This window comes from Leptonotus elevatus, chromosome 18 (genome assembly GCF_054856555.1).
Source record: "Leptonotus elevatus isolate MCC_2025b chromosome 18, RoL_Lele_1.0, whole genome shotgun sequence".
In the NCBI taxonomy this organism is placed as follows: Eukaryota; Metazoa; Chordata; class Actinopteri; order Syngnathiformes; family Syngnathidae; genus Leptonotus; species Leptonotus elevatus.
This window is the reverse complement of record NC_141256.1, coordinates 9,590,667-9,605,883: the sequence shown is the minus strand read 5'-3', so window position 1 is coordinate 9,605,883 and position 15,217 is coordinate 9,590,667. Positions and strand designations below refer to the sequence as shown.

The 15,217-nt window shown below is 38.3% G+C and overlaps 1 protein-coding gene and 1 long non-coding RNA gene across 4 annotated transcripts in view; one reads left to right on the top strand and one right to left on the bottom strand.

Annotated features, from left to right (window-relative positions):
• Window positions 1-557: 557 nt before the first annotated feature.
• hlx1 (H2.0-like homeo box 1 (Drosophila)) lies at window positions 558-4,584 on the top strand. Of its 2 annotated transcripts, XM_086061207.1 has the most exons (4): window positions 558-1,080; window positions 1,566-1,730; window positions 1,818-2,002; window positions 3,808-4,577. In XM_086061207.1, the coding sequence occupies exons 1-4, from the start codon at window positions 654-656 to the stop codon at window positions 4,114-4,116; spliced, it is 1,086 nt and encodes a 361-aa protein (XP_085917333.1). In that variant the 5' UTR covers window positions 558-653; the 3' UTR covers window positions 4,117-4,577. The 2 variants fall into 2 exon arrangements, with proteins under 2 accessions (XP_085917333.1, XP_085917334.1); XM_086061208.1 differs by lacking the exon at window positions 1,566-1,730 and having other exon boundaries at window positions 3,808-4,584.
• Window positions 4,585-8,641: 4,057 nt separating this feature from the next.
• The window catches only part of LOC147158511 (uncharacterized), a 51,558-nt gene continuing 44,982 nt past the window's right edge, over window positions 8,642-15,217 (bottom strand). For both annotated transcript variants that reach the window (XR_015090914.1, XR_015090916.1), the window contains one exon: window positions 8,642-9,627. This is a non-coding gene — a long non-coding RNA (uncharacterized LOC147158511). The remainder of the gene's footprint in view (window positions 9,628-15,217) is intronic.

Here is a 15,217-nt window from a genome sequence, read left to right as displayed (position 1 = left end):
TGATAACACACAAATCCGAATTCTGAAAAGGGGAATATTTTTTTGCCCTAGTCCGCTTCCCTCTTTTGCGGTCTATTTATTTATTTACGTATAGGCCTATATATTTTTTAAACATTATTTGACAATGGTGGATCTGTTTTAAAGTAGTAGTAAAAGTAAAAAGTCGTCGATAAAAAAAAATTACAGTAGGCTACATGAAAGTATACTCAGACGACATACTTCGTTACTGTACAAGTAGGCCTATTTGTCTTAAATTATGCGCAATAATTGTATACATTTTAAAATGTGTTTACTCACCGTTTAATACAAATCCACATGTTATGCTTGACTCAATTATTTATTGTCAGAAAATCTAATTAGTAAAAGAGTTAATGACAGTTTAAGTGTTTAAAGTCTCTTCGATAGAATCCATCCGTCTCAGGAAACCTCTCTTGTCAGTAACCCGTGCGCGAGCTTGCGTGCGCAAATGCAGAGCACCCATTGGCTGAGCGAGGAACCAATCACAAGCTTGCAAGTAACTTCGGAGTGGAGCTGTGCACTTTTGGATTGCAGACTCGCGATAGTGGTTCGGTTCTGACAGCAGCTCCAAACGCGCTTGCTTGTTTTTCGCGCACGTATGACTTTCTGGTGAGATTCCAGCGCAAACCTCCGGGATGTACACGACCGGGCTCAACCCGTTTTACGCCTCGAATTTCAGCCTTTGGTCCGCGTACTGCGCAGGAGGCTTCGCGGTGGACGCCAGCAAGAAACCGTCCTTCTGCATCGCGGAGCTGCTCCAAGCCGGGGATGCGGACAACATCCCCGGCTCCTCGGCCCTGATGGTGCACGTGGGCCAACACCGCGGGTCCTCCAGCGGCTCCCCGCTGCGTCCCTCCCCGGTCGAAGCTCACGCGTCGGTGTACGGGGCGAGGGTGAGCCCCGCGTCCCCCTACCACAGGCAAGGACTACAGCTCACCTCGGTGGCCAGGGGGGCTCTCAACTCCTCGCAGGCTCCCCCGCCTTCGAGTAAAGACCTCAAATTCGGAATTGATCGGATTTTGTCGACGGATTTTGACGCAAAGGCGAAGGACAAGTTAAGAGGTGAGGACGTGTTTTGCTATGTCAATAAAGGAGGGGAAACAGAACAGAAACAAGTTGACAAAGTAAAATCGTGCGTTGCATTTAGATTTCTACCATCAGTCACATTAGCCTACATTTATTTCCTGCTGTTTTGATGTTTGTTTGTTTGTTTGTTTTTGAATATCAAACACAACTTTTTAAATTGGGCAATTCAACTCTATGCTTTAAGTTATTGAACACCAACTTCAAGATATACAAATAGATTGATTTGTTGCGCCAACATGATTGCAATAAATGTCAGTCATTTTGCTTTTTAAAGTATTTCAAACTGAAATGTTTAAGGCCCAAAAACAATTCTTAGTCAGCCAGGTCATATAACGTCCACTAGACTCTTTTTAGTTGTCGAATTGGATCAAAACAACTTTTAGGTTTGGGAGGAACTTAGTGACCGTGTACAGGTCAAAGGTCAGCAGCAGAAATCTTACAGAGTCTATGCTCCATTTTAGATCTCACGTCCATCGTTAGCTCCAACCGTCAGTCAGGCATCCACATCCCTATCCAGCCTGTCGCCAGCCAATACTTCTCCCTAGAACCTGGGTTGGGTGACGCCGCCGCCATAATGGGCGGCGGGAGGCAATCAGGCCAGCATCAGTTTCAGGACACCTTCCCAGGTAGTCCTCGATCTTCTTGGGACATAAAAACATCTGGGACTGCTTTTCTAGTCTTGACGCCTCCATTGTTGACTTGCTGACCCGCAGGCCCGTATGCCATCCTCACCAAGGACACCATGCCACAGACGTACAAGAGGAAAAGGTCGTGGTCCAGGGCGGTCTTCTCCAACCTGCAGAGGAAAGGGCTGGAGAAGAGGTTCGAGATCCAGAAGTACGTCACCAAGCCGGATAGAAAACAGCTGGCGGCCATGCTGGGACTGACGGATGCTCAGGTAAAAGAAATGACATAGGCAGGATGTGGATGTGTTTAAGGTGGACAACTTGGCGCTGATACCTCGCATTGTTTGTTTGGCCTTGGCGGAGGCCTTCGTGTACTCTTCAGATACTTATTATTTTGATTTTATGCCAGGCTTAAAAAAACATTACAACAAGATATGTCACTAATTTATTTTACAATATTTATTTATTGAAACTTTTGATCTTTTATTGCTGCTGATTAGGTGTTAGAAATCACGTGGTCTCCTGAGATATAAAAGGGTTACACTTTTGCATTTAACGTGCATAAATACAAAGTTACTTAATAAGCTCCAACTTGGTGTTTTGCTAAAATGATGATATTGTGTGGTTTCTAATTATAGAAAATAATGAATTCTATTAAACCATTTCCACACTGTATTTTGAATTATGTTGACTATTAAAAACTATGAATAAAAACACATTTTAATCATCATTCAAAAGTTGGTATTCGGTTGCACCCGCTTTGAAATGATGAAATAATGTTATTCAGACTTCAAAATTTTTAACTTTGAATTTGGTGAAAAATATGCTAATTGTAGGCCTATCAGAATGAACACACACTCGTAAACGGCAATTTAAATATAGTAAAATAGTCATAAAAGACAAAAATTATCACATTTAATAAAGAAAATATGTTTTTTTTTCTGTAAAGAATACAGAAACCAGTCACCAATTTTTGAGCAGTAGGACTAAAATATTGTATTTAGTTGCACGCACTCATGCGCGCACGCACGCACGCGCGCGCGCGCACACACACACACACACTTAAATACAGTAAAGTACACTAAAACAGTTGGGTAAAAAATAACCCAATTTGGGTCAAAACGGACCAATTCACTACTTGGGTCAATATGACCCCCAAAAAAAGGGTAATTTTATGTAAAACAACCTAATAAATTGGGTCATTTTGTATTAAACAACCCAAAAAATTGGGGTTTTATTTTTATAAATCAACCCAATAGACAGTCTTTTTTTGTTTGTTTGTAATGAAACAACCCAAAAATGGGTCATTATGTATTTAAAGTTGGATGAAAATGACTTGGTCTATTTTTGACCCAAATTGGGTTATTTTTGGGCTGGCCCAATTTTTAGCCATAAAACAAATACAAATAAGGAAATAAATTAAATAATTATATAGAAAATAGATTTAGAAGGACTTATTAATTAGAGCGTTTGTTATTGTTGTTGTTTTACTAATTAAGATTTATTTTTATTTTTTATTTTTTTACAGCAAGCTTGTATTCCATTTTAGGGAATGATTACATTGAATAAAACACACATAAAAAACTGACATATAATGAAAAAACTAAAGTAATATGAATAGATTCGTTTTTTTAATCATCGCAGAGGCTGCTATCCTTTTTTAAGCACCAATAAAAAGATTTAATTTATAAAAACACCTCCCCAACAGGATAAAATAATTAAATAAGGAAATATATTCAATTCATAAATTGCATGAGGAATTTTTATTCATATATAATAAAGAAACGTGTAGTTATTCTTTTTTTTTGTTGTTGCAATAATTCAAACGTGTTATACATTCTAAAACACGATAAGGACTTACGTAACACCAAGCATTAAGTAATTATAAAACATGGCAATATGTTTTAAAAATGTAAAACACACTCGCTTTACAACAACAAAAAACCTCAAACAATTAAAGACCTTTTAAAAATCGACTTATTTATATTTGTAGGCTAATGCTGCAACTTTGAATTACGTGTGACGTATTTGCCGTCAAATTCAAATGATGACATTGCGTGCCTGTCGTGCGTCACAGGTGAAAGTGTGGTTCCAGAACCGGCGCATGAAATGGCGGCACTCCAAGGAGGCGCAGGCCCAGAAGGACAAGGACAAAGACCAGCCGGACGGGGAAGGGACACCCGAGTCCGGCAGGGACCCCAAAGAGACCGCCGAGTCCGAGTGCGAGAGCGACGTTGAGCGCAGCGAGTGCGAGTCCGACGACGCGCCCGAGGAGGACAAACCCGACGCCACGAACGATTTGGATCTTTGTGAGCACAACAAAACCAGCGTGATCATGGAGGCGACCCACTCGGACTCGGCTTCTTCGCCCCAGCTTCTAATATGAAGCGTTTCAATCATGACGGACACGATCAAGCAAGCTCCCCCTGAAAGACGTTTTTTTTTTCCTCTCTCTCTCTCTCTCTCTCTAATTCGACTTCAGCTTGCATGACGCTTTTCTCAGAGGGTTTCAAAATAAAACTGTAAATGTGATTGTACAAGCACTCTTTTTTTTCCCCCCCACGTGTAAATGAAATCTCGCACAACACAAACACACACTCACACACACAGTGTACATGTTTATTTTGTGTTGTGCTATTTTGTTAATATAATTTGCACTGAAAATATTGTAAATAAAAGTTTTTTTTCCTCCAATGATGGTCTATTTGAATGCTGGTTTTCATATTTCTCCGGCTGAATTATGATGACGAATAATCATAACACGCGCGCGTGTGTGTATAATAACTGAAATCATGTTTGGGGGGAAAAAAAGACGAAATATACGAAACATATTTCAAGTGTCTCTTACATTATGCAAATAAAATAAAAAGTGTCACGTGGTCCGCTTAAGTCAAATGTGAGTGCAAACTTGACCTCCGAATTCCAAAGCTCTTGCAGAGAGCGAGAGAAAAATCTGCGAATTTATAGTTTGTATACGTTCAACGGCTCCAGATAGCAGCGGTGACCTCAATGAATGTATTTTATTTATCCAGACCCACGCAGTTACAAGCCTCATTCCAGCTCGTCCATTTATAGAGCTGCTTCTCTTGCCATGCAGCCTCTCTCATAAATATATAGAACTAACAGTGGCAAAATGTTATCGTCACAGATTTGCTGTAGAATTTTACACAAATAAGATATAAGATATTAAACATGTTTGCTGCTGTGTGGTTCTAATAAATAACATGAAACAAGCAGGCTCCTTCAAGCGATGTGACAACAATACACATGTTCACGAGCATAATCAAATGCAACTGGTTTGAAGGTGAGTTTTCCATGTCTCCCCTCCAACGCACCTGAATAAAATAATCAGGATTGTTATCAGGCTTCTGCAGAGATTGCTGATGAGCTGATGATTTGATTCAGGTGTGTTGGAGGAGGGAAACGCGAAAAGCAGGCTGGATAGGGGCTCTCGAAGATCGGACTTGGAGACCCCTGATATACATATATACACATATACACACGTAGAAAGAGAGCACAAAAATGTAAAATGTTGGGCTTTTGTTTTGAATTTCTAAATAAAAAATTTCTAGTACATTTATTCAAAGTAAAAAAAAAATATATATATATATACAGTCAACACACTGTTAAAATCCATAATTATATATTTAAAAAATTACAATAATTTATGGTATCATTATAAATTACAGTATTTTACTGCCAGCAATGATTCAGCAGAATACTGTAATCAGTAATAAAAATAAAATACAATAATTAACTAGATTTACATTTACAGTATTGTACTGACTCTTATCCTCCACGATACTGTTAAAAAAGACAGTACTTTACTGGATCGTATATTTGTGGAGCTTGGGGTCAAGTTGTATTTCACAATTTTAAAAATGTGCAGAATTTCATGTTAAAGATTAGATAGCTCTTAATATGAAAAAAAAAATGCACTGCGCTGTCACCAATCATCTTACATATGCAATTATGCCATCTAGTGGCAGAAAAATGACCTCAACACAAATTAATATCACACTGTTTTTTTACCATATAGTACATCTTTTTAATTTTAACTAAATTGTATTATTTATTATGAAATGACTGTATCAATGACTAAAATATTAGTTAAACATTTTTATGACTTTTATGTTAACAAGAGTATAAAAACTTCGAAAAAAATATTATATATATATATATATATATATATATTATTTTTTTTTTTCAGTCGCAGGCCTTATTTTCTATCATCATCTCTGTTAAAGCCATGCTATGGAAAAAACATGATAGTGTGTAGCGTGACAGCAGCATCCATAGTGAGTGACCCCCAAACCCGGACCACCGCAAACTTTCACTACCACAGGGTCCACTTTCCACTCCTGTGTAAAAAAGAAAAAAAGAGAGGACACAGACCCCCAGGAAAGAGGCCGTTTTTCCTTTTGCATCTTGAATTTCACTTTTCATTTTTCCTCTGCTCGCTATATGGGCTTTTTTTGTTTTTGTTTCGCCGACCTCTCGGTGATATTCGATACTGGAAGCTATCAGCAACGTGTCATGCGATGCTTGTGAAGTTTGGTCATAATCTTTGCGCTTCATTTATGCTGCATGAAAAATGGTTTCATATAAGCCGGAATACATATGAAGACGTCTATATGTAAGACGCGCGGGTGGGTTGAAGCTGGACTTATCCTCACAAAGCTATAAATTACACGAGTATTTGCAAATGTACTATAACAATAACAACCCAAACGCTTAACATAATAGTGTGAGGCCTTGATTTGTGAACTGTCTTAAGAACTTTTATGAGCAGGATAGGAGAAAGTCCATCTGGTGAGTATTTAATGTCAGCCGTTCAGCCGCCATTAAAAGTTGTCCCATACGTCCCCTCTTGGCAAGCAGGACGGGGCAAGCCGTAAAGCAAACCAGCTTTGCGGATTCACCAATATTTGACACTTGGGGGTAAAAAAAAAGAAAAGAAAAGAAAAGAAGAAGCAAAGTGTAAAAACAAATGACCTCTGGCGGAGTAAAACTGGGGGAGTTTTTTTGTCTCGGCGTGGGGATTAGCGTGACTAAAAGCTGAAGCGTCTCCAGCACTTCAAGGCGTTATCTGCATGAGAACTTGTTTGATAGGCTGATGGAGACGTTTCCGTTGCCGTTAAGTGTCCAAGGAGGACTTAAAGTGTCGAGGAGGACGAGGAGGGTGTTTTTAAAAAGAGCACCGCATAAGTGAACAACTCGGTGATAAATGGAAGAGTAAAGAGGTGATGCAGGTTGAAAACTGTTTTTTTTTTTAGGTCTCTAAAGACCCTGTAAGGTGGATTTGGAGATTTGTTTTGAAATAAATCATACGTTTGATGATTATGGCAAAAAACGTGTGCTAAGATTTAGAACTACACCTTTTGACAAAAGTGAGCATCCCCCTCACATTGTTCCCTCAAAATAACTCCAAATACAGCCGTTAATAGCTAAACCCCTGGAAACATGCGGTCTGATGAGACCACGATAAACTTATTTGGTTCAGATGGTGTCAAGCATTTTTGACTTTTGTTATGCTAGGAAATTAAACTAGATACTTCAAGGAGGCTAATTGTGGAGGAATCTCAAAATCGACATTTTTGACCAAACGATCTATTTTTGTCATTATCTCAACACTAATCCTTCCCAAATGCGGACCCTTTTGTCGGAGCATGTCAGATATTATTAAATATCTGCATAAATATGAGGGGTGTACTCAGTTTTTTGCGATATTGTATGTAAGAGTTAATTGTGGCAATTATGGCTGGGTTAAAAAAAATCGAATAATCGATATCGAATCGATTTTTCTTTTCGAGAACCATTATCGATTCGTAAAACCATGAATTGATCATTTAAATATCTCCTCCCGCCTCATAAATTATTAAGAAAATAGAATTTTAAAACTCCGCAAAATTTACTTTATTATTAAAAATTAATATTTGTGGAGTTTTCATCATGGCCTTGACATTTAAGAAGAATTATTGTTGTTCCAATATTAATCAATATCAGATTGAACTGAAGTGATCAAAATCGAATCGGGAAAAATCGAACTGAACTGAAGTGAATCGAAATCAAATTGAGGAAATTAGAATTGATCACCAGCCCTAGAAGTAATAGACTGTTTTTCAAATTTTCTGTTTTGGCCGTGGCTAAGTCGGGGCCCGGTGATGCACCTTGCCCCGGCATGAGTCGCCCCTCTCTCACTATTTAAGAACTTTGAATGCCTTTGAGTGCATATTTAAAGTGTACTTAGCGAGCTAGCTCTGCCTACACCCCGAAATACATCTGTGATGTTCAGTCAAGTGGTAAAATGGCCGCCCCCGAGATGGATAAAAACAGGTGGATTTTGCTGCTGAATTCATATTCTACCAATGCAATATTAATCAGAATGCGGCGGCTTATGCAACATATAGAGTTGTAAATAAAAATTTTAACAACAGATTTCTTTTTTTAACTCATTCACTGCCATTGACGGCTAAATGTGTCAAAAACTCATTGAGCTATTTCTATTAGTTTCACTATTTTGTTAACAAGAGTATGAAAACCTAGATTTTTTTTTGTACATTTAGAACAGATATACATGTTTTGATTAACTAGTGAAGTTATGTGATTAATTACAATAAAAAATAAAAATCGCCTGATGCCCCTAATTAATAAAAAAAAGAAAATACGATTAAATGTTTTAATTGTAATTAATCGCATGACTTCAATAGTTAACTCACGATAAATCACAAATTTTATATCTGTTCTAAATGTAGCCTAATTTTTTTTTCTAGGTTTTCATAGTCTTGTTAACAAAAGTGAGGAAAAAAAGTGAAACTAATAGAAATAGTTCAAATTAATTTTTGACGTCTATAGCCGTCAATGGCAGTGAACGAGTTAATTTCTAACTTCCCTGTCAAAGAAACATTCAAATAAAGCACAAAGCACGGGGTCTTTTAGCAATGTTTTAACATTTCAGGACACGGCGGCAAGCACATGTGTCACTTTTTCGGGATCGTCTTTTATGGCCAAATGTCTACGTCATCGATGGAGCATTTCATTTATTGGCGGCAGCCAGGTTGAGTGAACGCGGACGCTGCGGAAAAGCGTCTCGTCTTCCTTCCGAGGTATGTTTGTTCCATCAAACGTTGATTTATGACTTCAACTGTCTAAAAGGAGCTCTCAATCATCCGCACGAGGGATGACTTCCTCCAGAGAGCCACAAAATATCATTACATGGTCACAACCTTTAATTTGCTATCAGGCCAAGAGATTTCCAGTCACCCAGTCACATTTATATCCATTTCACCGGAGGAACCCGTCTCGGGCTTTCTCAGTCGCTAAAATACACTTTAGCTCGCTTACTGTAAATGTACGTTGTTAGTGAACATTGTACAACAAAGCACGTTCACAGGCGCTGAAACTGTCACCACATTTACAAAAAGCCACATTATTGAGTGCTTTTTTAACATGGCTGCAGTTGCCAAGCATCTTGGCGGAAAAAAAAAAAAGTTGGGAGTGGAAACAAAAAAATAAAAAAGCATCTCAAGTTAAATTTAAAGATGTGTTGCTCTTGGAAGGCCGGCTGCACCGCCATAAACCAAGGGAGACATTTTCATGCTCCACATTTTTCATGGTTTCTCTTGGAGTTTCCTCCCTTCCCCTCTCCCCGCTCCACCTTGGCTCCGGGACTCACCTAACTGCTGCTGCACCGGCCGCCGAGGCCCGGGCCAGCAACGTCAAGTGGGGCGGGGGGCGCGCGCGGGGGGGGGGGGGGGGCGCTGCGGGGTGGCCTGCTCCAGATGCTTCTGGTTTTCCTTGGATGGCTCTCACGTGGGGGAGAATCCCTCGGAGAAGCCGCCACCTGGACGGCGCTACTTAAGGGCTCTTTCAACGCGCTTCTCACATATTGCGCAGCCTAAAAACACACACACAATAAACACACGCATTATATCAGGGGTCAGCAGACTTTACTGCCAAAAGAGCCATTTTAGGCCAAATGAATAACAAGAAATCTGTCTGGAGCAGCAAAACATTTGGACATTGAGATGAGCGAAATTGTGTGTTAGTGTTAGTCTAATGTACTGAGGGTTCAAGAGCTAATTAGCGCTGCACCCTAACACAAGAGTATGCAGCATCTAATACTTTCAGTCTTCTCTTTTTGGATTTATTTAAAAAAAAATTGGGGGGGAGGGGAGTAATTTTTCATACTTTGTTTTTTATTCATGTTTTCTGTCTACCTTCTTCCTTTTTTGGACTTTAGTTTTTTGCTTTTTACGGTTATTTTCCCTTCTTTAAATTTCTTAAATTAATTTTCTGACTTTTTTGTGTGCTCATTTTGTGGACATTTCATGTTAATTATTTTGTTGTTTGTTTGATATTTTATAGTTTTCTTTTCTGCTATGTTTTTTCTTCAATTTGGTATACATTTGACGTAATTTCTTAGATTTCTTCTTTTGTTTTTGACATTTTGTAGTTACTTTTTAAATGTTTACTTTTCTGCCTTACAAAAAATTAAACTTTTTTTGGGTAGTTCCAAAGCTATTTTATGGTAATTTTTGCCTCTCTTTTGTTTTTGAACATTTTCTGTTGTACCTATTTATTTTTAATTTTTTTTTATTAAATTCCCTCTGACATTTTTGGCAAAAGTCATTTTTTATGGTCACTTTTTTGACAGATTTACTAGGTAACTTTGAAAACTTTTTCGTCTGCTTAAAAATGGATTGACAATTTTTGAATATTTAATTGTTCATTTTTAATCTAAATCAATAATTCTTTGAAATAATATTTTATCCAAAAAAATACAAATAATTATTTTTAAAAATAATAATTTCTACTCCTTTTTTTTTTTTTAAGAGATCCACACGAAGCCACAGGAGAGGGACTAAAGAGCCACATGTGGCTCTAGAGCCGCAGGTTGCAGACCCCCGAGTTATACGCTACAAGTCGTCTGACCCACCGCTCTGCATTTTAATGTGGCGTGCATGAAGGAACCGTTTTATTGCTGCCTTCAGACTGTTGACTTGTGCCAACTCTGTGTGGTAAAGGTTGTAATTTGTGGATTGGTTTGGTATTAATTAGGGCTGCCCGCCCTTTTCCATTGAGGCCAAAATTTACTGAGTGATGAACATACAGCGAGGGGGATTATGGCCGCCCTCTGGCTGCCCACAGAGAAGCAAACACAAAAGAGGGAATGTAGAAAAGCTCTTTAATTTTCACGTGACCTGTCATCAACAGCACATTTTCACTCCGTTTTGTGAACCGGTGGACTGCCTGCGGTGTGATGTGCAGTCCACATGTTCAAAGTGTAAAAAAAAAAAGAAAAGAAGAAGAATATTTTCCAACTCGATTACTTTTTAAAGACAGCTCTGTCCACATGAAAACACATTTGCAGGCTGTAAAGAGCATGCCAAAGCAACAGGTGGGGCTATAACCCCCAAATCATAAGGCAATTTAGTGAAGAAAGTTATTCCTGGAAAAGGCCCAAAGACAATGGCAAGATCGAGGAGATCGCGTGTATGTGCCACCAAATTTCAAGCAAGTCATTACTTGGGTCAAGCAAGTCATAAATCAAGTCATAAAATCTTGCTCAGCCACAACATATATCGGTGCGAAACTAAAATATTTTTTCACTGATAAAAACACAAAAAAATTAATTAACTCAAAACATTTAATGACTATTTACAACTGTGAAAATTAAACAAACACCATATTAAGAGTATGACATTAACGTATATTTTGTTGCTAACGTATGTATGAATGTCACACTGTTATTGTGATGGTAAAAAATTGAAATATGCTGAATGTGAGAGTGAACTTGTAAATGTAAACTTGTACGATTTGGGTCAAAATGGACCGATTCACTACTTGGGGCAGCTTGACTCAACTATTTGGGTCATTTTGTATAAAACCACCCATAAAATGGAGTCATTTTGTAGAAAACAGTCCAGAAGATTGTGTTTTTTAACAAAACAACACAGAAAGTTGGGTTCGATCCAAGTAGTGGATCAGTCCATTTATAACCCTAATTGGGTTTATTTTTTGACCAAACAGTTTTTAGGGTGTGCAATTATGTTTTTCTAGAAGTTATATGTTTTTGGTGCCAATATGTTTTCCTAAAACAAGCAGTGTGCGGAAATAGGTGAATTAGCTAAATTAACTTTGCACACTTTGTAGGTTGTCACTTTATGAAGCTAAATACTCAAAGTGGATTCTATGTACAGATGTCTATGCTTAAATAATGCTCACTCAAAAATGTCAAGATTACACTCCGCTGTGCCTAATCTACTATTATTTTCTTCTCAATTAAATGTATAACCGACAACAAGTTTAGTTCATATTTGATCCGCTTTCGGTGAGCTAAACTGTCGAGCTAACCTAGCTCGCTTAGCTTAACAGTTCACACAGCTAGCTTGCGTCTGACGGATGAAAGTAAATATCGTAGCTGTTGTGGCTCTTTTATTCGAGTTTCGAACCTTACGTGTTTTCCTATTGTCTTTTTTTTTCCTGGTTTAATAATCCTTGAATCAAAACGTATTCACATTTGGTGAGACTTTCGCACCTGTGCTTGAATCAATGTAGCTCTGTGGAACGTTATGAAATGAAGAGGATATACTGTTGTAAATGAATGAATACAATTTCATGGAACTGATATTAGAATTCTGTTTGTGAACTTTTTGAGGCCTTGATGGCTCGCCACTGACATTAACTAACCGATTAAAACCAATATTTGTGTTGTAACTTTGAAGAAAAAAAAAAGTCTTTATTAGCTAAATGTGTTGCAGTCTTTCACAACCTGAGGTGTGATGCAACAGCAGTCACCTGCATGCGACAAAGGTCAAGACTGACGAGCTTCATCTGAGGTTTCTATATTTCCCCTTTTTGGTGCTTATCAAGGCTCGCAGGTGTTCGCTAAAGCTTAACACCAAACAAAACATTGAGATAAAATGTATTCATGTTTTTTTTTGTTTGTTCATTCCCTGAGGGATGTTCTCTCTTTATTTATTTATTTATATTGTACCCTTGAAGTTAACAATTGTCATTCAAGCTGTTTTAATCATGATTAACATATACTTGAATAATCCATTTTCTACTATTCTTCTAGTCGGGTTGCAGGTGAGCTCAATTTAGATGTGGGGTAACCTGGACTGTCAATAACCATTTATACAGATACCTATGGCGAATTTAGAGTATTCAACGAATCTTACATGCATGTTTTTGGACTGTGGGAGAAACCCGAGTACCGGGAAAAATATATGAAAAGATGCTAACTCCAACTTTCTGGGGCAAACGTGCTAACCACAAGATCACCACAATGTAAATTTTTTCAAGATCTTATGATTACAAGTGTGTTCTTGGAAAAAAAAAAGACAAGACATCCTGGAATGAATTTTGTGTTCGATTTTAGAGGTTCCACTTTCCATGGGGATGTTTAGCGCGTAACCCGCCTCACAATTTACCGTCATTTATAAGCAGGACCGTCACAAATGAATCTTTTTGGAATTGATTTTCCTATTGATTATTATATTAATTACACTTTTTTCCAGCTCTATTCATAAGCAATTTGGGGGCAGTAGGATTACAAAATGTTTATTTATATGTAACCAATAAAAAATACCATAAAATCCCGTGCATAATATGCACCCGTATATAACACGCACCCCCCCTAAAATATATATATTTTTTACTACTACTCATTTTTTTATTGTTTTTTATTGTTATTGTTTATTGTTTTATTTTACATTGTATCATACAAGCTGTTATTAAAGTCATGGTTGTTTCCTTGACCTGCTGTATTTGGACCACCCTGAGGAGTTGGCTCATCGCTCATGAACCCCTGTTATCTGATGGTGCCCCGACATCCAACCTGCCCCTCCTTTTTTTTTTAATTATTATTATTTTTTTTTATCAGGCTTTGTGTTATTGTCTTCAACCTGGTCACTCTCCATTACGTAGAACGCGCATGGTGTCAACACTCTACAGGACACACACTCGACTGATACTGACAGATTATCAGGAAATTCTTCTTCACGGCTCTGCTTGTTAGGGGAGGAGAGGGCAAGAGCTGGAAAATAAATAAGACGTCACTTGGGTTTGTCTTGTTCTTGTTCCAAAATAAACAGAGCCGAGCGCAGGGAACTCCGAGAGGCCTCGCAGCGCGACCGCCGCGTATTTCTCCAAAACAATGGAGGCTTAGCTACCACAACGCCGAGCGAGCGCCCATCGCCACGGCAACCAAGCAAAAGCGAACAGGTTGCTTCTGGGTTTCACATCCTTTCAAGTCAACTTCCTTTTAACCGATATAGCCGGCAGTTTCGGACGCGGACGGGAGATCGTAATTACCGTCCTTATTTGCATCGGTGTGGTTACGCCGAGACCATAATGGTAGCGCTTGGGATTCGCCGTGTCTGTAAAAAGGCCTGCTGCGAGCTGCGTAACCGACATGTGCAAGGGGTGAGAGTTCAGGCCTCCCTGGGGTTTGTTTAGGAATACATGACACTGCACAGCTGGACTATCATCCATGCATATTTGACTATTAAACTTTACAGAGCGTCCACATCGCCAGCTGCTTTAGCCGAGGAAATGAAGTTATTCCCACTCGTGTTGCGAACCGGTCCACTTGTTCGACTGTAAGGAATATTTCGCCAGTTTGCGCTTTAATGCGCACAGGCTGTTACACTTTATGGCAGTGTTTAAAGCCCAGCGTGCTCAGCTGTTTATGGTACCGTTTTTAAATAAGGCGTTAATCCACTCTACTGTAAACACCTGTAAAAATCACCTGTGACAACACAGAGGCCCGGAAAAAAAAAATGCATAAAACAAAGATGTCTGTGTGGATTCTCAGTCGTGCAAGCCATAGTAGCACATGAGTTCTTGGTTGTTGAAGTCATTTCACATTTCATCCGAACGCCCACCAGCAGGGGCGTATTCAGTCATTTGGGGGTCCTGCGTGGATTTTGAATTTGACTATCATCAACTAAAATGTGTGAATTTAAGGAAATTCTTCTATTGCCTGAGCTAAATAAAGTGATTAAAATCCTTCCTGTGGGTTATTATCGCTCAAGTCAACATATGATAAAAGCATCACGTGTCGCCTCTCCGTAAGCCGGATTCAAACTCAGAACCGCTCCATTGTGAGGCATGTGTTATAACCACTGGCGCACCATGCTGCCAAGTGGTAAAATGTTTCTCATTAGTTCGTTTTTATTTCCTTCAGATTTTTTTCTTCAAAATTCACTTTTGACTTATTTTCCCAAAGTTTTACTTTGCTTAATTTTTTTAATTAGTTTAAATTCTTCCGAAAATGCTGTTCTTTCAAAAAATATTTACTTATTTAAATATATATATATATATATAAAAAAAAAAAATTAATAGAAAATTCTGTTTTTATTTTGTTTTATTAGTTTTAGAGCTAGTGTTAATTTTATATATGGAGTATTTGTCAAGTGCAAGATAAAAAAATGTTAATTAAGTATTGTGTAGTAAAATAAACTACAAACAAATATGAT